Source organism: Amblyraja radiata, chromosome 20 (genome assembly GCF_010909765.2).
Source record: "Amblyraja radiata isolate CabotCenter1 chromosome 20, sAmbRad1.1.pri, whole genome shotgun sequence".
Classification (NCBI taxonomy): domain Eukaryota; kingdom Metazoa; phylum Chordata; class Chondrichthyes; order Rajiformes; family Rajidae; genus Amblyraja; species Amblyraja radiata.
In genome coordinates, this window is record NC_045975.1 from 2722687 (window position 1) to 2747844 (window position 25158).

The window sequence follows — 25158 nt, forward strand, 5'->3', positions numbered from 1 at the left end:
TGAAGGGCCTGTTCCAGCTGCTACGGTCAGACAAGCGCCTCTGCTGCGAAAACAGCGAGGATGAGACGGAGTTTCTTCCCACAGGCCACCAGGACTGCAAACTCTGATCTCACCAGGGACAAATTTACAGTTGTATATATATTTCTTAATGTAAATATTGGTTCTGTTCTGTTGTTCTGCACAATCCCGCAGGTATCGCCACTTTCATTTCACTGTACATCTTGTATGTGTTTGTGACAAATAAAGTGGACTTGACTTGTGTCACTCTAGGTGTCCATGGCTCTAAAGTCCAATGAAAGAAAGTCCAAAGGTCTCGCATGAGGTAGATGGGAGGTCAGGACCACACTCTAGCTATCTCACTTAAACGACAGGCGATGAGCATCCTCCTCACCTCCTCTTCTTCCCAGTCAATCAGATCCCAGTTATAAGTCAGGACCGCTCTTCGCCTTTTCCAAAACTCCAGAAATACTGTGGCTGTAACAAGACAAAAATAAACTTCATATAATGAAAGATGTCTAGTTGCTGTTATAAATAGGAACTGCAGATGCTGGCTTACACCAAAAACAGACAGGAGAAGTGCTGGAGTAACTCAGCGGGTCAGGCAGCACCTGTGGAGAACATGGATAGGTGACGTTTCACAGAGTGCTGGAGTAACTCGCGGGTCAGGCAGCATCTGTGGAGAACATGGATAGGTGACGTTTCACAGAGTGCTGGAGTAACTCAGCGGGTCAGGCAGCATCTGTGGAGAACATGGATAGGTGACGTTTCACAGAGTGCTGGAGTAACTCAGCGGGTCAGGCAGCATCTGTGGAGAACATGGATAGATGACGTTTCACAGAGTGCTGGAGTAACTCAGCGGGTCAGGCAGCATCTGTGGAGAACATGGATAGGTGACGTTTCACAGAGTGCTGGAGTAACTCAGCGGGTCAGGCAGCATCTGTGGAGAACATGGGTAGGTGATATTGGATACATTTCTTCACACTGATTGTAGTAAGAGGGATTGAACTGGAGGAGAGGTAACATACTCAAGTCTGAAGAAAGATCTCGACCTGAAATGTCACCAATCCATGTTCCCCAGAGATGCCGCCTGGCCCGCTGAGTTACTCCAGCACTTTGTATCCATCTAAGGTTTAGAGGGATATGGGCCAAACGCATGCAGGTGGGACTGGTGAATCTGGGACATCTGGGGCACTAGAATCTGCAGTTCCTTGTACCTGCTGGAAATATGTAGCAGGTTGGGCAGCGTCTGTGGAAAGAGGAACAGAGTCAACGTTTCAAGTTGAACCGCCTTCATTGACACACTCCCACACTGCACATTGACTGTAATGTTGAACATTCTGTGGCTTGGAATATCTCGACTATCACGGTGGCGCAGCGGTAGAGTTGCTGCCTTACAGCACTTGCAGCGCCAGAGACCCGGGTTCGATCCTGACTACGGGTGCTGTCTGTACGGAGTTTGTACGTTCTCCCCGTGACCGGCCAGGGTTTTCTCCGAGATCTTCGGTTCCCTCCCACACTTCGTAAAGTGTTGTCACACAGAGAGTGGTGAGTCTGTGGAATTCTCTGCCTCAGAGGGCGGTGGAGGCCAGTTCTCTAGATACTTTCAAGAGAGAGCTGGATAGGGCTCTTAAAGATAGCGGAGTCAGGAGATATGGGGAGAAGGCAGGAACGGGGTACTGATTGGGGATGATCAGCCATGGTCACATTGAATGGCGGTGCTGGCTCGAAGGGCCGAATGGCCTACTCCTGCATCTATAGTCTATTGTAGATTAATTGGCTTGGTATAAATGCAAAAGTGTGTTCCTAGTGTGTGTAGGATATTGTTAGTGTGCGGGGATCGCTGGTCGGCTCGGTCTCGGTGGGCCGAAGGGTCTGTTTCTGCGCTGTATCTCTAAACTAAACTAGTGATGGGGTATGAGGGCCATCTGATACATCTTTTATTCCACCGACCTGTCACACCAGACCAAGCCAAACAGCAGTACCACAGAGCTCTCTCTGTTTCAGCTACAAAGGTTTCCACATACAATAGGTACCGACAATATCAAATGGCAAAGCGCATCTCAACTAATTCTGAAAAACTTAAGATGCGCGATATCGACCGATATATTCTTTGAATACCAATTCTGCGTTAGTCTCTCATAGACAGGTCCACATATTACATTTTAGAAAAGGTTTATGAGTGATAGGAGCAGAATTAGGCCATTCGGTCCATCAAGTCTACTCCGCCATTCAATCATAGCTGATCTATCACTCCCTCCTAACCCCATTCTCCTGCCTTCTCCCCGTAACCCCCGACAATGTCCTTGAAATGAGTGGCAAGCGTGGAATGAAAATAATAAGAACAGAATGAAGAAACGAGAGAAAAAGACACAAAGTGCTGGAGTAACTAAAGGGGTCAGGCAGCATCTCTGGAGAATATGGATAGTTTTTTTAAAAGATATACAGCGTGGAAATGAACCACTCGGCCAGCCGAGTCCGCACCGACCAGCGATCGCCCCACACATTGGTTTTATCCTGCACACTCGGGGCAATTTACTGAAGCCATTTAACCCGCAAACCCGCAGGTCTTTGGAGTGTGGGAGGAAACCGGAGCGCCTGGAGAAAACCCACGCAGGTCACGGGGAGAACGTACAAACTCCGTACAGACAGCACCCGTAGTCAGGATCGAACCCGGGTCTCTGGTGCGGAGGATAGATGACGTTTCAGAAAAATTAGAAAATGTTGTTTTCTTTTGAAGGGATGGGAAATGGCTTTATTCCCCAACGATCAACGCTGCAGCTGATGGTGTCATGACTGCACAGAGTCTGTACAAGCTCACAGTGATTGTCCCACAATCTACCTTCAAGTTTGCAACGTTTGTCAAATGACAGGCATTACCTTCGTACCATCAAGTCTACCCCTCCATTCAATCAAGGCCGATCTATCTCTCCCACTCATCCCCCATACTCCTGCCTTCTCCCCATAACCCCTGACACCCGTACTAATCCAGCATCCTCCCCTACAATCAGTCTGAAGAAGGATCCTGACCCAAACACATCTATCGATATTCTCCAGAGATGCTGCCTGACCCGCTGAGTACTCCAGCACTCTGTGAAACGTCACCTATCCATGTTCTCCACAGATGCTGCCTGACCCGCTGAGTTACTCCAGCACTCTGTGAAACGTCACCTATCCATGTTCTCCACAGATGCTGCCTGACCCGCTGAGTTACTCCAGCACTCTGTGAAACGTCACCTATCCGTGTTCTCCACAGATGCTGCCTGACCCGCTGAGTTACTTCAGCACTCTGTGAAACGTCACCTATCCGTGTTCTCCACAGATGCTGCCTGACCCGCTGAGTTACTCCAGCACTCTGTGAAACGTCACCTATCCGTGTTCTCCACAGATGCTGCCTGACCCGCTGAGTTACTCCAGCACTCTGTGAAACGTCACCTATCCATGTTCTCCACAGATGCTGCCTGACCCGCTGAGTTACTCCAGCACTCTGTGAAACGTCACCTATCCATGTTCTCCACAGATGCTGCCTGACCCGCTGAGTTACTCCAGCACTCTGTGAAACGTCACCTATCCGTGTTCTCCACAGATGCTGCCTGACCCGCTGAGTTACTTCAGCACTCTGTGAAACGTCACCTATCCGTGTTCTCCACAGATGCTGCCTGACCCGCTGAGTTACTCCAGCACTCTGTGAAACGTCACCTATCCGTGTTCTCCACAGATGCTGCCTGACCCGCTGAGTTACTCCAGCACTCTGTGAAACGTCATTTCTTAAAAATGTATATTCCATTGCAATCTTGGATGCAAAAAGCCACAGGGTTTGGTTAATCGATTTATTTTTCAGAGCCAATGCAGTGGTGTTAAAGTAGACATCAACCATTAATTATGTGGGAAGCAACTGCAGATGCTGGTTTTAACCGAAGCTTGACACAAAAAGCTGGAGTAACTCAGATGGGACAGGCAGCATTTGTGGAGAACATGGATAGGTGACGTTTCACAGAGTGCTTCTTCAGACTGAAGAATTTCTGGTCGAGACTGAAGGGTCTCGACCAGAAACGTCACCCATTCCTTCTCTCCAGAGTTGCTGCCTGTCCCGCTGAGTTACTCCAGCTTTTTCTGTCTATCTTCGGGATCAACCGTGAATTCCTTGAACGGCAGAACACATTTTTTCTTCTTCTTCTTGCGTATGATGTGCACAGCCTAAAGTTGCAACCAAAACAACTTGTTCTATTTGGTCTTATTTGATTGTGCACGCCAGGTTAATTGCATTCGTCGAAACAGGGCGGACCACGTGAAGGTTGCAATCTTCCACTCAGAACGCACTCAAGCAGATGAATGAAAAATTCCTGTTCTAATCCACTTGATGTAATGGCAGTGAAACCAAACTGGGTAAAAGAGGTTTGTAATTCATTAAGGTCAGGCAACATCGGAAGTATAAACCCTTAGCCTCCACACCTACACTCTGACGTACTGAAGAATTCAACTTCCAGTAAAGGACACACCCCAAATGACATAGTGTTGCAATTCAGGATTCTACAAGCCCTTAAAAAAAGGAGTCCAATAATTTTACAACAATCTGAATTCAACTCAAAGTATGATGAGCGTTTGATGACACTGGGCCTGTACTCGCTGGAGTTTAGAAGAATGAGGGGGGACCTCATTGAAACTTCTCGAATAGTGAAAGGCCTGAATAGAGTGGATGTGGAGAGGATGTTTCCATTAGTGGGAGAGTCTAGGACCAGAGGGCACAGCCTCAGAATAAAAGGATGTATCTTTAGAAAGCAGATGAGGAGGAATTTATTTCGTCAGAGGGTGGTGAATCGGTGGAATTTATTGCATCCAAAGGCAGTGGAGGCCAAGTCAGTGGATATTTTAAGGCAGAGATCGATCTTTGATTAGTAGGGGTGTCAGGGGTTATGGGGAGAAGCCAAGAGAATGGGGTTAGGAGGGAGAGATAGATCAGCCATGATTGAATGGCGGAGTAGACTTGATGGGCCGAATGGCCAAATTCAGATTCTAGAAGTTATGAATTTACGAAGTATTTTGGTCGTTATAAAGTGCCCTGCAGCACCAGAGACTCTGGTTCGATCCTGACTACGGGTGCTGTCTGTATGGAGTTTGCACGTTCTCCCCGTGACCTGCGTGGGTTTTCCCGAGATCTTCGGTTTCCTCCCACACTCCAAAGACGTAGATTAATTGGCTTGACATAAATCTAAATTGACCCTAGTGTGTGTGGGATGATGTTAGTGTGCGGAGATCGCTGGTCGGCGTGGACTCAGTTGGCCTGTTTCCGCGCTGTATCTCTAAACTAAATCTCATATTTCACTTGGGTAGTTTACACCCCAGCGGTATGAACGTTGACTTCTCTAACTTCAGATAGCCTTTGCTTTCTCCTCCATCTCCTCCCCCCTTCCCAGTTCTCCCACCAGTTCTACTGTCTCCGCCTACATTCTATATGTGTCCCGCCCACTCGCCTCACATCAATGTGAAGAAGGGTCTCGACCCAAAACGTCACCCATTCCTTCTCTCCAGAGATGCTGCCTGGCCCGCTGAGTTACTCCAGCATTTTGTGTCTACCTTCGATTTCACCAGCATCTGCAGTTCTTTCTTACTACTGTAAACTGAACTAAAAGTGTAAACTAATCCTGAAGCCGCGGTCTGCGGAGCTTCTAGCCGCGGGCGTGGCGTGGACTTTCCATGGCGGAGTCTGGGATCGCCGGAGAGGAGCTCCGACCGCCGGCCTGCGGCCTATAACATCGTGAAGCCACGGTCTCCGGTAGGAAGAGGCCGATTCGGGACCTCCAAGAGTGTCCGTCCGTCCCGACGTCGGAGTTTGGATCATCCCGACGAGAGGGCCTGTACATCGGGCCGTCCGTAGCGGCGACTGCGGAGGGTTCATGGCCCCGACCACGGGTGAACAAAGGAGGAGGACTGGCTGAACCTTGCTGCCTTCCGTCACAGTGAAGAATGCTGTGGTGGATGTTTGTGTTCAATCATATTGTGTATTGTGTGTTCTTTTTTAAGTGTATAGGGCCTGTCCCACGAGCATGCGACCTGCATGCGGCAAGCGCGACCAAACCGGAAGCGGGGGCAGCGCGGAGGTCGAGTGAGTGACGTGAAGTTCGAGCGAAGTCCGACGGGCGTGCGCAACATCAAGACGCTGCGTATGGCGTCGAGGCGGCTGCGGGCCGGCAGGCCGTTGCCGCGCGGAATTTTTTAACGGTCAGTTTTTCAGAGCCCCGCGCGATGTCGGGACCAGCTCCGCACAACTCCATACGGCTCCGGCGATCGAAGTGGGACCGGCTCCGCGAGGCCGTACGGCTCAAGCGACCACGTTAGGTCGCGCTTGCCGCATGGAGTCGCATGCTCGTGGGACAGGCCCTTAACGCTGCTGGCAAATTCATTTCACTGCACCTTCGGGTGTATGCGACAAATATAATTGACTTTGACTTTGATCTCGCCTGTGTGCGTGGGTTTTCTCCGGGTGCTCCGGTCTCCTCGCACATCCCAAAGACCCGTGGGTTTTGTAGGTTAATCGGCCCCTCTGTAAATTGCCCTGTGTGTGGGGAGTGGATGAAAAAGTGGGATAATGGAGAACTAGCGTTTCTGCGGCTATGGTTTTTGGTGACAATGATCCCATTCTGGGAGTTCCGTCACTTCAACAAATGAACAAACTTTACAATTTCTCCTTGTGCGCGGTTCTGAGAATGAAAACGGAACTAAAGTACTTGTTTAATTGTTCTGGCATTTCTTTGTTCCCCATTACGAGTTCTGCCTTTTGCTGATTGTAAAGGAGCTACAAGAGCCATACATACCGTAAACAGGCCCTTCGGCCCGACTAGCCCATGCCAGCCAAGATGCCCCATCTACGCTAGTCCCACCTGCCCACATCCCACTAAACCTTAGATTGACACAAAGTTCTGGAGTAACTCAGCAGGTCAGGCAGCCTCTCTGCAGAACACAAAAATACAAAATTATCAAAGAGCAGAAAAATACAGAAAACTCAATTCACCAGCATTTTTGAAAATGTATTTTTTATCCACTTTGACAAAAGGAATTATTTGTTTAATTGTTTTGGCATTTCTTTGTTCCCCATTATGAGTTCTCCTTTTTCTGATGGTAAAAGACCTGTCAAAGTCTTCTACAATACATAGAGTGGATGTGGAGAGCATGTTTCCACTAGTGGGAGAGTTCAGGACTAGAGGGCACAGCCTCAGAATTAAAGGACGTTCTTCTAGGAAGGAGATGAGGAGGAATTTATTTAGTCCGAGGGTGGTGAATCTGTGGAATTATCTGCCAATGATGGCTGTGGAGGCCAAGTCAGTGGATATTTTTAAGGCAGAGGTAGAGAAATTCTTGATTAGTACAGGTGTCAGGGGTTATGGGGAGAAGGCAGGAGAATGAGGTTGGGAGGGTGAGATAGATCAGCCATGATTGAATGGCGGAGTAGACTGGATGGGCCGAATGGCCTAATTCTACTCCTATCACATATGACCTTATGACCAATCGCCTCTTTGAAACACCCAACAAGTCTGAAGAAGGGTTTTGGCCCGAAACGTCTCCTATTTCCTTCGCTCCATAGATGCTGCCTCATCCGCTGAGTTTCTCCAGCACTTTTGTCTACCTGCGATTTTCCAGCATCTGCAGTTCCTTCTGAAACAACGTGACCTCCACAGCCGACTGTGGCTCTGAATTCCACAGGTTCCCTTGAAAGGCCGCCTGACCCGCAGAGCTATACCATGTCTCCCTTTGTTACCCGATTGAAAATATGTGGTCCACAAATATGTCTTTGAACGCACAAGCTTTGGGGAAAGTACCTTTGCTTGGTCAGAGGCGGTGAACGACTTAACTGATCCAAAGAGCGCACGTCACTCAAATATTTGGTTGCAAAACCATGCCTCCTTGCCTCTTGGAGAGGGTGGAGGCGTTCCGCGTACCTGTAAGTCAATACCATCAGATGGGCGGGGAAGGGAACAGGTTTATCCGGTTGTGACTGCGTGAAGAGACTGCACCTGCTCGATAAATCCATTCACCATTCACCCAAATAGTCGGGACTTCGAACGGCAAACAATTTCTTTCCCTCTTTCAATCCGCTTATCTCAAACAAGGTAAGTAAATCTTATCTCTACTGTCGTGTTGAGTCTGAATTAGATTTGGACTTTGGAAAAACTCTCTTGCTGAGTAAAGTTGCTGCTCACCAGTAAATCAGTGCTGGCTGCACTTTTGTTTTGTTTAGTTTAGTTTAGCTTAGCGACACAGCATGGAAACAGGCCCTTCGGCCCATCGAGCCCGCGCAGACCAGCGATCGCCCGTTCCACCCTAATCCTACACGCCAGGGAACATTTACTGAAGATATTGCATTGTTCAAATGTTCACAACTTCTCGTCGTGATATTATCAACAATTGTCAGGTGTAACGATGTCTTCAGGAATAATGTGAAACATATAAGATTGTTCAGGTTTGGACGCGCTAGAGGCAGGAAACATGTTCTCGATGTTGGGGGAGTCCAGAATCAGGGCCCACACACAGTTTAAGAATAAGGGGCAAGCCATTTAGAACAGAGACAAGGAAACACTTTTTCACACTGAGAGTGGTGAGTCTGTGGAATTCTCTGCCTCAGAGGGTGGTGGAGGCAGGTTCTCTGGATACTTTCAAGAGAGAGCTAGATAGGGCTCTTAAAGATAGCGGAGTCAGGGGATATGGGGAGAAGGCAGGAACGGGGTACTGATTGGGGATGACCAGCCATGATCACATTGAATGGCGGTGCTGGCTCGAAGGGCCAAATGGCCTACTCCTGCACCTATTGTCTATTGTCTAATGCTTAAGAAAGAACTGCAGATGCTGTAAAAATTGAAGGTAGACAAAAATGCTGGAGTAACTCAGCGGGTGAGGCAGCATCTATGGAGCGAAGGAATAGGTGACGTTTCGGATCGAGACCCTTCTTCAGACCCGAATCAACTAAGTGAATGTGTGTAGTGATTTGTCAACAGCACCATAGACCCGGGTTTGATCTCAACTACAGGTGCTGTGACTGTGGGTTTTCTCCGGGATCTTCGGTTTCCTCCCACACTCCAAAGACTTGTAGGTTAATTGGCTTCGGTAATAAAATTGTGAAATTGTCCTTATTGTGTGTGTGTGTGTAGGATGGTGTTAGCGTGCGGGGATCGCTGGTCGGCGTGGACACGGTGGGCTGAAGGGCCTGTTTCTGTGCTGTATCTCTAAACTAAACTCTACGACTGTTTTTCTTGAGAAACCTGCTGAGTTGATTGAGAAATACACAAAGGGTTTGACGGCACAAAGCTGGTTTATCCATGAAATAAATCTTTGCCGATGTTTGTGTTCTCCGCGAGCTGTCACCTTCGCCCCGCCCCTGCCAAATCTATTCTATTGATACGATTCAAAGACGCAGGATCGCATTACCTGAGTAACAAACAATAATCACAGTCCCAAACATTCAGTTTTCGTTTAAAGACACAGCGCAGAAACAGGCCCTTCGGCCCACCGGGTCCGTACCGACCGATGGTCACCCCGCGAGGGACAATTTACAATTTTACCGAAGCCAATTAACCTGCAAACCCGCACGTCTTTGGAATGTGGGAGGAAACCAGAGCACCTGTTGAAAACCCAAGCCAGGTCACGGGGAGAACGTGCAAACTCCACACAGCCAGCACCCGTAGTCAGGATCGAACCCGGGTCTTGTGAGGCAGCAACTCTGCCACTGCGTCACCCTGTGTCTGTCTTAAGAAAACATATGTCAGTGCTAAAAGTTGGCAGATATGATTTGGAACCTGCTCGAACCTGCTCACTTCATTGCCGCTGTCTTCCTGTCATTCTGTCTCTCACACGGAGTGCTTAGTGTGAAGATAAAAGCTTACAGCCACGCATTAAGTATGTAGTGTGCCTAAATTAGTCTGTATCTTATCAAAGTAAATAGTGAAAGCTGAAGCTATTACAGAAAGAAGGAGGTGGAGGTGCTGGTTTACAGTGAACGACACAGAGTGCTGGAGTAACTCAGCGGGTCAGGCAGCATCTCTCATTGAGCGGTACACAAAAATGCTGGAGAAACTCAGCGGGTGCAGCAGCATCTATGGAGCGAAGGAAATAGGCAACGTTTCGGGCCGAAACCCTGAAGGAAATAGGCAACGTTTCGGGCCGAAACCCTTTCGGGTTTCGGCCCGAAACGTTACCTATTTCCTCCGCTCCATAGATGCTGCTGCACCCGCTGAGTTTCTCCAGCATTTTTGTCTACCTTCGATTTTCCAGCATCTGCAGTTCCTTCTTAAACATCTCTCAATGTGATCATGGCTGATCATCCCCAATCAGTACCCCGTTCCTGCCTTCTCCCCATATCGCCTGACTCCGCTATCTTTATGAGCCCTATCTAGCTCTCTCTTGAAAGCATCCAGAGAACCGGCCTCCACCGCCCTCTGAGGCAGAGAGTTCCACAGACTCACAACTCTCTGCGTGAAAATTGTTTCCTCGTCTCCGTTCTAAATGGCTTATCCCTTATTCTTACGCAACAGAAGGCTTTTCGCTGCATCTCGGTACCCGTGACAATAAACTAAACTAGATGTCTGTTGAGTGAAGCAATCAGTGAGTGATGTAGGATGATAACTATTTGTGAATATGCTCTGCCCTTGTGAAGAAATGTGCATGGTTTGCATACAATGATGCCACGTAGAATTGTAATATCTCACGATTAAAAATAGAAAAATAATTGCCCAGGAAGACTGGTTTATATGATAAAATTACCCATTAAATAACATTAGTTCAGTTCAGTTTGTTGTCACGTGTACCGAGGTACAGTGAAAAGCTTTTGTTGCTCGCTAACCAGTCTGTGGAAAGACTGTGCATGATTACAATCGAGCCGTCCACAGTGTACAGATACATGACAAGGGAATGCTGGCCATCCGTTGAGTTACTCCAGCACTTTGTGTCATTTTTATGGGACATTCACAGCTGTGCCTAATCCGATGATGTTTTGCAGGATTCAGTTCAGGGGAGAATCGCTGAGGGAATCGACACAATGGAATTGTATCTAATGGTTTTAATTGCCTCTTGTCTAACCTGCCAACTCTTGACCATTGGAAGTGCCCAGTCGTCAACGGTACCAACAACAGCTTCGGAGAGTTTGACAACATCTTCAACTCTCCCCACATCTGTCAACACCAGCACTGCTGCACCTTCTGCAGAGCCAACCAGCGATCCTGGCTTCACCCTCAATACCGCCACTACCAATGTGGCCTCATCGGAAGACAGCACTTCAGTGTCCATGTTAACAGTAAGCAGTCTCAACGACCACACAACGACTGGATCAACAGAAACCACCAGCGATCTGGATACATCAACCGCGAATGCCACCATCACATCTATGGTGACCAGTAGTCGACCCACCACCGACAACACGGCAACAGGAGACACAAGCGCCACAGACTCTGTGCCAACGGGAGCCGGCAACAGTTCCACAACCGCCCCGGACAACCACAACAGTACAACCTCACCAAACTCAACCTCAATGGCCTCACCCTCACCAGCCTCACCCACATCAAACTCACCAGTCTCACCCACATCAAACACAACCTCACCAAACTCAACCTCACCCTCACCAGTCTCACCCACATCAAACTCAACCTCACCAGCCTCACCAGTCTCACCCACATCAAACACAACCTCACCAAACTCAACTTCACCCTCACCAGTCTCACCCACATCAAACACAACCTCACCAAACTCAACTTCACCCTCACCAGTCTCACCCACATCAAACACAACCTCACCAAACTCAACCTCACCAGCCTCATCCCCAACGACCAACAGTACAACGATGCTGCGGTCATCGACAGTCGCGACACCCCCCAACACGTTCACTACTGACACAACCATCAACACAACTAACGGGACGACAGCCAACAACGGGAAAGGTAAATCTTGTAAATTGAATGGATATTTTATGAATGTATCTGCTCGGCTTTGTTCCCGCTCGCACACCCCGACGCATAAACAGGGCGACACGGTGGGGCAGCGGTAGAGTTGCTGTCTCACGCCACCAGAGACCCGGGATCGAACCCCGACCACGGGTGCTGTCCGTACAGAGTTTGCACGTTCTCCCCGTGACGTGCGTGGGTTTTCTCCCGGCGCTCCTGTTTCCTCCCACACTCCAAAGCCATGCAGGTTTGTACGTACAGCTGTTCAAAAGGGAACTGCAGATGCTGGAATATCGAAGGTACACAAAATTACTGGGGAAACTCAGCGGGTGCAGCAGCATCTATGGAGCGAAGGAAATAGGCGACGTTTTGGGCCGAAAGCCTTCTTCAGTCTGAAGAAGGGTTTCGGCCCGAAACGTCACCTATTTCCTTCGCTCCATAGATGCTGCTGCACCCGCTGAGTTTCCCCAGTAATTTTGTGTACCTTCTTGTACGTACAGCTGTTTGCTGATGAAATAGAACTTAAATGAATAAGATGTTCGTAAGACAGTATTAAATGGCCTCCCCTTTATTCTAAGACTGTGGCCCCTGGTTCTGGACTCGCCCAATATTGGGAACATTTTTCCTGCATCTAGCTTGTCCAGTCCTTTTATAATTTTATATGTTTCTATAAGATGCCCCCTCATCCTTCTAAACTCCAGTGAATACAAGTCTAGTCTTTTCAATCTTTCCTCATATGACAGTCCCGCCATCCCAGGGATCAATCTTGTGAACCTACGCTGCACTGCCTCAATCACAAGGATGTCCTTCCTCAAATTAGGAGACCAAAACTGTACACAACAAAGATCCTATAGCGGAGCAAGATAGACCACTCCTGCTAAATGCAATGGGCTGACGTGTAGTACGCAACGGAACGGAACGTGGGCTTTTTTTCATCCATTTCCGTAACCCGACCCGACCCGACTCGCAGTGTAATCAACGTTGCGGGGGAACAGTTTGTGTTAATAAATTATAATTCTGAAAATGGGGAGAAGATTTTTACCAAATAACTTTTATTTTTACGAGGATGTTTCTGAAACCGGCTTCCGTCTCCGCACTAGTATCCAACGGGATCTTTGGTGCGGAGACGGAAGCCGGTTACGGAAATGGGGCCGAAAATTACCCATGAACTACGTCTTTTTCGTCAAGTGATCTATCTTGCTCGCTATCGGATCTTTGGTACACAATACTCCAGATGTGGTCTTACCAGAGCCCCTATACAACTGCAGAAGAACCTCTTGACTCCGATACTGAAATCCTCTTGTTATGAAGGCCAACTATCGTATTGTATTGTATCATACCAAGCCAGCATTGTGCTAATTTGTTACTATTGTTAATTCCATGTTGTTCTAGATCTGAATGTCATTCGGCATAGAGGAGGTGTGATAATTGGTGCCGTGCTGGGCAGCGTCCTGGGAATCCTCCTGGTGTTGCTCCTCGCCTACCTTTACTGCACCCGCAAAAAGCCAGTCAACATCGCTCATCGCAGGTTGTACGAAAACTTCCCCAACGAACCGGGTAAGCAGTCAATAAAACGCCGCGTCAAAATCAGTTCCGTTTATTGTCACGTGTAGCGAGGTGCAGTGAAAAGCTTTTTGTTGCGTGCTAAAGGGCCTGTCCCACTGTACGAGGTAATTCAAGAGTTCTCCCGAATTTCCCCCCGATTCAAACTCGGAGAATTACGGTAATTGCCGCTCATAGGTACTCGGGGCTCTCGTGGACATTTTTCAACATGTTGAAAAAACTTCACGAGCTCACCGCGTTTCCCGAGTACCTGCCATTAGCGTTACGAGCCGCTAAGAGACGTCCCCGAGCTCCGACGTAGCCGCTACGTACATTCTATGTACTTACCATGAGTTTGATTTTTTTTTTAAACTCGGGAGAGCTCTTGTGTAAACTCTGATAGTGGGACAGGCCCTTAACCAGCCAGTGGAAAGACTAAGGTAGACAAAAAGGCTGGAGAAACTCAGCAGGTGCAGCAGCATCTATGGAGCGAAGGAAATAGGCAACGTTTCAGGCCAAAATCTTTCTTTAGACTCATGACGTCTTCAGATGTCTGAAGAAGGTGCCAGAGAGTCTGGAGCTTAGATACCATATTCAAGCAAAGAATGGGAAGCCTTGCAAGCCCTGTCAATCTGGTGCAAAATGCATAGAATGGATTGGATGGCTGCAAACCAGACAGACACCTTGTAAATAGTTGTGAATAATGTTGCAGAGTCTGCCTCTGCCTAGTGTTGATTGGATGATGTGTTGAGTCTTGTCTGAGAGTTAATCAGGGTAAATGTTTCCAAGTTGACTTCATCTCGAAGTCCGTCGTGAATACAATGTATTGAACTGTTGTATCATTGGGTTAGGGAGATGCCGGTTATGGATGGGGTTAATCAATATTTGTAACTGGGTGATTAAGAGACAACCCATGTGGTTCGGCCCCTCGAGGTCCCGGGACATATGAAAGTCCGTGGTCACGAAGCTCAGGCACGATCTTCTGGAAGAGCGCTCAAGACCACGTATCCTCCTGGAGTGTCTCTGTCTGAGCGAGGCCTAGAGGACTTGAACAGATAGACGCCCTATACCTGTCTATCGAGATGGACAGATAGAGGTGGGATAGCTACAATGCGTGATCTGTGACGCACTTTTGGTAAAGTAAAATGTAGTTGTTTCAAGTGGTTGATTCAGTGTTTTTACTGAAACTAGACTGGGGGGAAGCTTAGAATCGAGCAATTATCACCCATAACCCCTGACACCCGCACTAATCAAGAATCTGTCTATCTCTGCTTTAAAAATATCCACTGACTTGGCCTCCACAGCCTTCTGTGGCAAAGAATTCCACAGATTCACCTCCCTCTGACTAAAGAAATTCCTCCTCATCTTCTTTCTAAAGGGAAGTCCTTTAATTCTGAGGCTGTGGCCTCTTGTCCAAGACTCTCCCACCAGTGGAAACATCCTCTCCACATCCACTCTATCCAGGCCTTTCATTATTCGGTGATGTTTCAATGAGGTCTCCCCTCATCCTTCTAAACTCCAGCAAGTACAGGCCCAGTGCCGACAAACTCTCATCATAGGTTAACCCACTCATACCTGGGATCGTTCTTGTAAACCTCCTCTGGACCCTCTCCAGAGCCAGCACATCCTTCCTCAGATCTGGGGCCCAAAATGCCTCACAATATTCCAAATGTGGCCTGACCAGACCCTCAGCGTTACACCCCTGTTTTTGTATACAAGCCCTCTTGAAATAAATGCTAGCATTGCGTTTGCCATCCTGACTACCGATTCGGCTTGCAAGTTAACTTGTAGGGGCCTTGAGGCCTGACAACTCAGTCGATGTGAGCAGAGTACCGCGAACAAAACCCACGATAGATTAAACATAGAATTTGGGAAGATAACCAATAAAAATGTCATTTACCCAATTACAAAATAATGGGACAATTTTTAAGCTTCACTGGGTGTTTTTTTAATATTTGTTATTACATGGTACCACGATTCGTAAGAGAACCACCCACACAAAACTGCTTTTGAAAAGGAACCGAGACAAAAGAAAATGGTATTATCGTGATTCTGGAGAAGTAATTAACTACAGTGCAGAAAAAAAAATAAAGTGCCACAAGTCAAAGTTTATACATTTTCAGAAAAAATATAAATGAGCGAATCTTTAAAGTGGAGGCCTTGATAAAGTTTGATGTTAGAAGTTAAGGTCTGGATAGAGTGGAAGCGGAGAGGATGTTTCCACTAGTGGCAGAGTCCTGGACTAGAGGCCACGACCTTAGAATTAAAGGATGTTCTTTCAGGAAGGAGATGAGGAGGAATTTATTTAGTCAGAGGGTGGTGAATCTGTGGAATTCATTGCCACAAAAGACAGAGAGAGTTCACACAGAGAGTTGTGAGTCTGTGGAATTCTCTGCCTCAGAGGGCGGTGGAGGCCGGTTCTCTGGATACTTTCAAGAGAGAGCTAGATAGGGCTCTTAAAGATAGTGGAGTTAAGGCATATGGGGAGAAGGCAGGAACAGGGTACTGATTGTGGATGATCAGCTATGATCACATTGAATGGCAGTGCTGGCTCGAAGGGCCGAATGGCCTACTCCTGCACCTATTGTCTATTGTCCATAAAAGGTTGTGGAGGCCAAGTCAGAGATAGATAAATTTGTGATTAGTACGGGTGTCAGAAGTTACGGGGAAATGGCAGGAGAACGGGATTGAGAGGAAGAGATACATCAGCCATGATCGAATGGCGGGGTAGGCTTGATGGGCCAAATAATAATAATAATAATAATAATAAATACTTTATTGATCCCCTCAGGGAAATTCAGATGTCCAGAAGCTCCCAACCAACAAACCCACAGATTCAAAACGAACGCAGACAGAAAATACATAGAATACAATGTGGACACTACCTGAGAGCAATAAATACTTAAAAAGACCAATAATTAACAGTTAAAAATTAGTAATTGCAAAATGCATCCCCCTACAGTCTAGCGGTCCGAATTATAAAATCTAATGGCTGCAGGGGTGAAGGATCTCCTGAACCGCTCCGTTCTACAGGGCAGGGAGAGGAGCCGGTTGTTGTTCCGAGTGCTCTTTTGACTCTCCAGAATTACATGGAGGAAATGCCCGGGGTTTTTCAGGATGACCTGCACCTTGTGCCTCATACGCCTCTCAAGCACATCCATCCCAGAGTCTACTCTCCCCTCCAGCACTGAGCTAGCTCGATTAACCAGTTTGACCAGCTTCCTATTGTTTTTTGCACTAATGCTGTTGCCCCAAGCATTAATAACGCTAGCAACCACTGTGTTGTAAAACATGTGCAGCATATCCTTACACACATTGAAGGATTTGAGCCTTCTGAGGAAAAAGAGTCTGCTCTTTGGCCTAATTCTGCTCCTATCATTTATGAAGGCCAATAAAATTGGGTGGATCATATCCAAATTGTAGGTGGACAAAAAGCTGGAGAAACTCAGCAGGTGAGGCAGCATCTATGGAGCGAAGGAATGGGAGACCCTTCTTCAGACTGACAATAGACAATAGACAATAGATGCAGGAGTAGGCTATTTGGCCCTTCAAGCCAGCACCGCCATTCAATGTGATCATGGCTGATCATCCCCAATCAGTACCCCGTTCCTGCCTTCGCCCCATATCCCCTGACTCCACTATCTTTAAGAGCCTTATCAAGCTCTCTCTTGAAAGCATCCAGAGAACCGGCCTCCACTGCCCTCTGAGGCAGAGAATTCCACAGACTCATCACTCCCTGTGAGAAAAAGTGTTTCCTCATCTCCGTTCTAAATGGCTTGTCCCTTATTCTTAAACTGTGTGTGGCCCCTGGTTCTGGACTCCCCCAACATCGGGAACATGTTTCCTGCCTCTAGCATTTCCAAACCCTTAATCATCTTATGTGTTTCAATAAGATCTCCTCTCATCCTTCTAAACTCCAGAGTATACAAGCCCAGCCGCTCCATTCTCTCAGCATATGACAGTCCCGCCATCCCGGGAATTAATCTTGTAAACCTACGCAGCATAGAAACATAGAAAATAGGTGCAGGAGTAGGCTATTCGGCCCTTCGAGCCTGCACCGCCACTCAATATGATCATGGCTGATCATCCAACTCAGTATCCCATCCCTGCCTTCTCTCCATACCCCCTGATCCCTTTAGCCACAAGGACCACATCTAACTCCCTCTTAAATATAGCCAATGAACTGGCCTCAACTACCTTCTGTGGCAGAGAATTCCGCAGATTCACCACTCTCTGTAGTTGAAAATGATTCTCATCTCGGTCCTAAAAGACTTCCCTCTTATCCTTAAACTGTGACCCCTAGTTCTGGACTTCCCCAACATCGGGAATAATCTTCCTGCATCTAGCCTGTCCAACCCCTTAAGAATTTTGTAAGTTTCTATAAGATCCCCCCTCAATCTTCTAAATTCTAGCACTCCCTCAATAGCAAGAATGTCCTTAACAATCTTATATGTTTCAAATTTGGGTGACTGGTCTCCACCCGAAACGTCACCCAAAGGAATGTCAGCCAGTCTTTTCGAAGCAGCCCTCACCACTGCCTTGTTGTATTTCTTTCTAAGGTAGACAAAAATGCTGGAGAAACTCAGCGGGTGCAGCAGCATCTATGGAGCGAAGGAAATAGGGCAACGTTTCGGGCCGAAACCCTGAAGGAAATAGGCAACGTTTCGGGCCGAAACCCTGAAGGAAATAGGCAACGTTTCGGGCAGAAACCCGGAAGGGTTTCGGCCCGAAACGTTGCCTATTTCCTTCGCTCCATAGACGCTGCTGCACCCGCTGAGTTTCTCCAGCATTTTTGTCTACCTTCGATTTTTCAGCATCTGCAGTTCCTTCTTAAACAATAAAGTTAATTTGTTTTATATTTGATGGTGAAGTCCATTGTTAGAATAAAAGGCGATGATTGCCAATACAGAAAGCAGTCTTAAGAAGGGTCTCGTCCCGAAACGTGGCCTATTTCCTTCGCTCCATAGACGCTGCTGCACCCGCTGAGTTTCTCCAGCATTTTTGTCTACCTTTTGTCTACCTTCGATTGTCTGCACGGCTCCTTCTAAAACTCTATTTCTTTCCAGTTCTTCGGCTGAACACGGATGACGCAGTGGAGTTCAGGTATCAAGACGGAGCGGCCTACTACAATCCCTCCGCCCTGAATGACCACAACGAGTCGCTCGGCAACGAGAATTACGGGATACAGATGGATGACATGCCCTACGAGAATGTGGCGTAAACCTCCCCCCCCCCCCCCCCCCCCGCCCCACAGCGTAAAACACAACGAGAAGCAAAACATTTAAATTCACCAGAGAGACTGAGCAGGACAGTAGCTACGATATAGGTGAGACGGGAGCGGGCGTGGGGGAACGTTTGTGCGAATATTGACAAAGACAGATCTGCACTCACCCCACAGCGCCATGAAAATGGCAAAGAAAACCGTGCCTCCATTGTCAAACAGGTGCGTCATCTGATGAAAGAAAAAATATTATCTTGTTAAAGAAACTGCTCCCAATCTGTACACACACACACACCCACACACACACAGATTTACACCGGTGGACAAAAGTGCTGGAGAAACTCAGCGGGTGAGGCAGCGTCTATGGAGCAGAGGAATAGGTGACGTCTCGACGTCAGTCTGAAGAAGGGTCTCGACCCGAAACGTCGCCTATTTCCCTTCGCTCCATAGACGCTGCTGCACCCGCTGAGCTTCTCCAGCATTTTTGTCGACCTTCGGTTTTCCAGCATCTGCAGTTCCTTCTTCAAAGGTTCAAAGGTTCTTTACTAGTCACAGACGCCAATTGGTGTAGTGAGGTGTGTATTGACATTGCAGCACATAAAAAAAAAAGAATACAACATAACAATAATGAAGAAAGAAACAGTGATTTAGACTATCAGTTCCGCACAACCTCTGCTATGGAGAGCGAGCATTTTCAAGTTGGCAAAGTTAACGGCGAGGACTTTGCCCTTCGCGACGCTTCAATGTTTCACTTACATGGCATAGTTCACAGAGTCACGTCGATATTTACGGTCCTACCGTTGGGCGGCACTTTGATGAGAAGACGTAGCCGTTGACGAGACTGTTTATCCAGCAATTATATTCTATCTCCGTCGGTACTGGTGAACCTATTCTGACTCGGTGGCACAAACGTGGTCGGACGATATTCAGCGCCACGGAAGACGCTGTTAGACTTTAGAGATATACAGCGCCGACACAGGCCCTTCGGCGCGCCGAGTCCGCGCCGACCAGCGATCACCCCGCACTCCAACGCCATCTGACACACACTGAGGACAATTTTATAACTCACCGAAGCCGATCAACCCTACAAACCCGCACGTCTTTGGAGTGCGGGAGGAAACCGAAGAACTCGGAGAAAACCCACGTGGAGAACATGCAAACTCCTTAAAGACAGCATCCGCAGTCGGGATCGAACCCGGGTCTCTGGCGCTGTGAGGCAGCAGTTCTACCGCTGTGTGTGTGTATATACGATAGCATAGTTTACAGGGTTACATGTATATTTACTTTACTGTTAGATGGCACTTAACTTGGATGGGAAGACTTAGGTGTTGATATCAATGTTTATCCAACAATTGAATCCTAACTGTGTCAATACTGCTCAACCTGTGATCGCGGTGTAGCAGGAATATGTTTGTATGATATTCACCGTCACAGGAGGCATAGAATCTGTAGAGTGTACAGCGATGTTATGTTTAATTCACCGATGATAGGTACAAAATGCCGGAGTCACTCAGCGGGACAGGCAGCGTCTCCGGAGAGAAGGAATGGGTGACGTTTCGGGTCGAGGCCGAGACTGAGACTTCAGGCTGAGAGTCAGGGGAGAGGGAAACGTGAGATAAGGGAAGGGCAAGGTGTGAAAACGAGAGATCAAAGGGGAATGCGGGTCAAGGTTCATAATTAGCGGAGGAGAGGATGACAACGAAGGCGTAGAAACAGTCAAATTTAAACAGGAGGACAGGCCTAGTCGGAGAACCAGGATGGGGGAGGGGATGGAGAGAGAGGGAAAGCAAGGGCTACTTGAAGTTGGATAAGTCAATGTTCATATCGCTGGGGTGTAAGCTGCCCAAACGAAATATGAGGTGCTGCTCCTCCAATTTGTGGCTGGGCCTCACCCTGACAATGGAGGAGGCCCAGGACAGAGAGGTCAGTGTGGGAATGGTATGGGGAGTTGAAGTGTTGAGCAACCGGGAGATCAGGTAGGGCTGAGGCTGATCATAGATTGGAAAGATTTATGGTTGGTCCCACAGCTACATTTGATTTAACATTTTTACCTTTCTCGAGGTACACTGCATCTCATGTGCAGGCCCCTTTAATGCTATTATTTTTAAATTCGTTGTTGCCTCAATTTTACAACATTAGCGTATGTGCTTTCTCATGTTCATTGGCTGCAGTAATGTTCCCTAACATAAAAGACATTTTAACTCAGAGTGAAGTTTAACTGCTTTGTGCTGTATATTCCCCAGCTCTGGGTAAAAATGCCTGCCCCAACTACCTCCTATGGCAGCTCGTTCCATCAACCCACCACCCCCAGTATGACCGTTCTGTCCTGGGCCTCCTCCATGGCCAGAGTGAGTCCCACCGCAAATTGGAGGAGTTACGAATGACTCAGAAAACACTAAACATTAATAATAATAAAACATTAATGATAAAACACCATTGATCAAGCATGTGAACCAACAAAATACCAGATCAAAGGGAGGCTACAGATTTTTGGCTGTTGAGTAGAGCTACTACTCGTGGATAGAAACTGTTTTTATGTCTGGCTGTGGCAGCTTTGACAATCCGGAGTTGCCTTCCAGAGGGAAGTGATTCAAAGAGTTTGTGGCCAGGGTGAGAGGGGTCAGAGATGATCTTGCCCGCTCGCTTCCTGGCCCTTGCAGTGTACAGTTCATCAATGGAGGGAAGGTTGCAGCCAATAACCTTCTCTGCTGATCGGAATATTCGCTGCAGCCTCCGGATGTCGTGCTTGGTGGCTGAGCTAAACCAGACCATGATGGAGAAGGTGAGGACAAGACTCTACGATGGCTGTGTAACCAAAGTTAGACTGTGCCTGTGCAACTAAGGTTTACGCTTCATGAACTGAAGATATAATTGTTCCTCTAAAGTTGCAGTTTCGAGTTATTCCAATAATCCATAAATCAAAATAGTATGCTAAGCAATTTGAGTTTTATGCACAGATGCATCAGAAGCTTCACTTTATAAAGCATTAAAATGTGCCGTTTCATCGGACTCTGAAACAAAACGGGCCGCACGGCCAGAAGGCTTCTCTACTGTGGGGCGCGGCTGTGGACTGTGAATGGAGCCGGAGGCCTTTATCGAGGCGCTGCGGTCTCCATGCTCTCCTGGATCGCTGCGTAGAAGCCCGGGCCCGGCGCAGCTGGGGTGTAAGCTACCCAATCGAAATATGAGATGCTGTTCCTCCAATGTATGCTGGGCCCCACTCTGACAGTGGAGGAGGCCCAGGACAGGAAGGTCAGTGTGGGAATGGGAGGGGGAGTTGAAGTGTTGAGCAACCGGGAGATCAGGTAAGTTTAGGCGGACTGAGCGGAGGGCTTGAAAGACAAACTTTACCTACAAAATTTGGAAAATAGTTCATGTCTTCGAATGGCTTTTCACTGAGCGTTCTTCATACATTAATACATAAAGGGAAGTTCCACATCCAGTCGCATTAGATCCATTCAGAAATGATGAGCTAATGGATTTCAAGTGTAAAATGCTTGATGTGAAAACTGTGTTCAATGCCACTTTCTAAAGTCATCGCAAGTAATTAGACAGAATGCAGAAAATGGTGAACTATGTCCCACAATGAGGTTCTAATCAAAAGTCCATTTGCCTAAACACCTTTTTCGATTATGTTGTTGCCTTTGAGGATGTTGTTTGCATAAATAGAGAACGCAATAGACAATAGGTGCAGGAGTAGGCCATTCGGCCCTTCGAGCCAGCACCGCCATTCAATGTGATCATGGCTGATCATTGGGGTGGGAGATTGCAACCTTCACGTGGCCCGCCCTGTTTCGACGAATGAAATCAACCCGGCGTGCACAATCAAATAAGATCAAATAGAATAAGTTGTCCGAGAACATTAGGCTGTGCACGCCATAGGCAAGAAGAAGAAGATGGCTGATCATCCACAATCAGTACCCCGCTCCTGCCTTCTCCCCATATTCCATGACAATGTTACATCAAATGGGTGCTGCAGGATGGGATTTTGTGAGCAGATTTTAAAGTCAAGAGTGCTTTTTATGACAAAAACAGAAAGATGAAATTCTTACTTGCAGCAGTACAACAGAATATGAAAACATAGTACACTGTAAACAATATAATAAATGAATAAAAAATGTCTACATACACACACACACACACATATATTTATTCACACACGTAGATATACATGTGCGCACACACACACACACGCATATATACACACACACACATACATTTATATTTATGTTTACACAAAAAATCTAACTAATTTTGTGTCTATCTTCGGTTTAAACCAGCATGTGCAGTCCCCTCATACACATGCACCATATTATTCCTGGCCATGAGCTCAAGTTCACAGAGAATGTAAATGTTTGTTTGAGCTAAACCACAACATGTGTGAAAGGAAAGACTTGTCCCCACCCTCACCTATTTGGAAGCAGTTCAACTCTCATGTTACAACTCTACCCCAAGACAGATTAAGGTGTCGCAGCGGTAGAGTTGCTGCCTCGCAGCACCAGTGACCCGGGTTCAATCCTCACTACAGGTGCTGTCTGTACGGAGTTTGCACGTTCTCCTCGGGACTGCGTGGGTTTTCTCCGGGATCTCCAGTTTCCTCCCACACTCCAAAGACGTGCAGATTTGCAGGTTAATTGGCTTGGTATAAATGTTTAAATTGTCCCTAGTGTGTGTGGGATAGTGTTAGTGTGAGGGATAGCTGGTCAGTGTGGACTCGGTGGGCCGAAGGGCCTGATTCCCTGCTGTCTCTCTAAACTAAACTGAACAAAGTGTAAGAAATGGCTCAAGGAGATATCTGATGTATAGACCAACTCAGAACCAGTACAGGTAGCTCATATTTGAGGCACTCTCTCAGATATACACAAAATGCTGGAGTTACTCCAGCACTCTGTGAAACGTCACCTATCCATGTTCTCCAGAGATGCTGCCTGACCCGCTGAGTTATTCCAGCACTCTGTGAAACATCACCTATCCATGTTCTCCACAGATGCTGCCTGACCCGCTGAGTTACTCCAGCACTTTGAACCTTTTTCGTTGTAAACCAGCATCTGCAGTTGCTGGCTTCCACAAGGGATAGACTAACGAGGATGGTGCAAGTTTGTTACCTTTGCGTAGGCACAGCTTTCACTCAGCATCCAGTAAGAACAGTTGCGCTCGCACATTGGACACATGAGGGTATCATTGGCGTCACAGATCTCCTTGCTGGAAAGAGAAGATAAAATAAGCATCAGGAGAACGCTCGATGCACATCGTGATGAAGGTCCCAACAATTCCAAAACCTCCATCTCAGCTTTGTGATTTATGTGCCCATTCTCTGGCCACTCACTCCTCAATAACCATCCAAGGCAGAACGTTAGGCCTCGTTTCAACCGGGTATAGGTCACGTAGGGTTGCCAACTGTCCCGTATTAGCCGGGACATCCCGTATATTGGGCTACATTGGTTTGTCCCGTACGGGATCGCCCTTGTCCCGTATTTGACTGCCACTACTCGGGTCGAGGGGACCCGGGTTGGGCAGGAGTGCCGCATCGGCCCTGCCTCACCCGTCCCGACCTGGTGCAGCCCATGGAGTGCAGCAGCAGCAGCAGCAGCAGCACCTCGCCCGAAACGTCACCCATTCCTTCTCTCCAGAGATGCTGCCTGTCCCGCGGGGTTACTCCAGTATTTTGTGCCTATCTTAGGTATGAATTGGTTCTTGGGAAGCCTCTGACAGTGCTGGGCCTACACTCGCTGGTGTTTAGAAGAACGAGGGGGGAACCTCATTGGAACTTGCAGAACAATGAAAGGCCTGGATAGAGTGGATGTGGAGAGGATGTTTCCACTGGTGGGAGAGTCTAGGACCAGAGGTCACAGCATCAGAATTAAAGGGCGCTCATTTAGAAAGGTGAGGAGGAACTTCTTTAGTCAGAGGGTAATTAATCTGTGGAACATATTGCCATAGAGGGCTGTGGAGGCCAAGTCAGTGGATATTTTTAAGGCCGAGATAGACAAATGCTTGATTAGACAATAGGTGCAGGAGTAGGCCATTCGGCCCTTCGATCCAGCACCGCCATTCAATGTGATCATGGCTGATCATCCCCAATCAGTACCCCGTTCCTGCCTTCTCCCCATATCCCCTGACTCCGCTATCTTTAGAGCCGGTGTCAGGGGTTATGAGGAGAAGTCAGGAGAATGGGGTTTGGAGGGAGAGATAGATCAGCCATGATTGAATGGCAGAGTAGGCTCGATGGGCCCAATGTCGTATGATTCGACTGCTATAACTGGTGAAGCTGATGAACTGCAACATGGGCCTACCTGACTTGACTGTGGTCAGATGTAAGTAGTCCATACAGAAATACCAGAACCCCAACGAGGGCAGCCGGGATTAGCATCCCAGTGTACCAACCCAACCAGGCGAAATACAGGCCGATCTTCTCTCCAAAGTACCGTCTGCACAGAGTGGGACACAAGAGAGACAAGAGTGTTTTATTGTCACATA

General features: G+C 47.6%; 2 protein-coding genes across 3 annotated transcripts in view; one reads left to right on the forward strand and one right to left on the reverse strand.

The window, feature by feature from the left end:
• Window positions 1–25158, reverse strand: part of ano3 (anoctamin 3) — a 195602-nt gene that overhangs the window by 44939 nt on the left and 125505 nt on the right. The window contains exons 13-16 of the mRNA XM_033038644.1: window positions 24975–25109; window positions 23787–23883; window positions 18852–18912; window positions 392–474 (exon numbers count right to left, since the gene is read on the reverse strand). Of these exons, the coding sequence (XP_032894535.1) occupies window positions 392–474; window positions 18852–18912; window positions 23787–23883; window positions 24975–25109 (376 nt within the window). The remainder of the gene's footprint in view (window positions 1–391; window positions 475–18851; window positions 18913–23786; window positions 23884–24974; window positions 25110–25158) is intronic.
• muc15 (mucin 15, cell surface associated) lies at window positions 7934–18738 on the forward strand. 2 transcript variants are annotated; one of them, XM_033038643.1, is made up of 5 exons: window positions 7934–8102; window positions 10982–11537; window positions 11577–11915; window positions 13311–13475; window positions 18527–18738. In XM_033038643.1, exons 2-5 carry the CDS (start codon window positions 11021–11023, stop codon window positions 18679–18681), a joined length of 1176 nt encoding a protein of 391 aa, XP_032894534.1. In that variant the 5' UTR covers window positions 7934–8102; window positions 10982–11020; the 3' UTR covers window positions 18682–18738. The 2 variants fall into 2 exon arrangements, with proteins under 2 accessions (XP_032894534.1, XP_032894533.1); XM_033038642.1 differs by having other exon boundaries at window positions 7936–8102; window positions 10982–11915.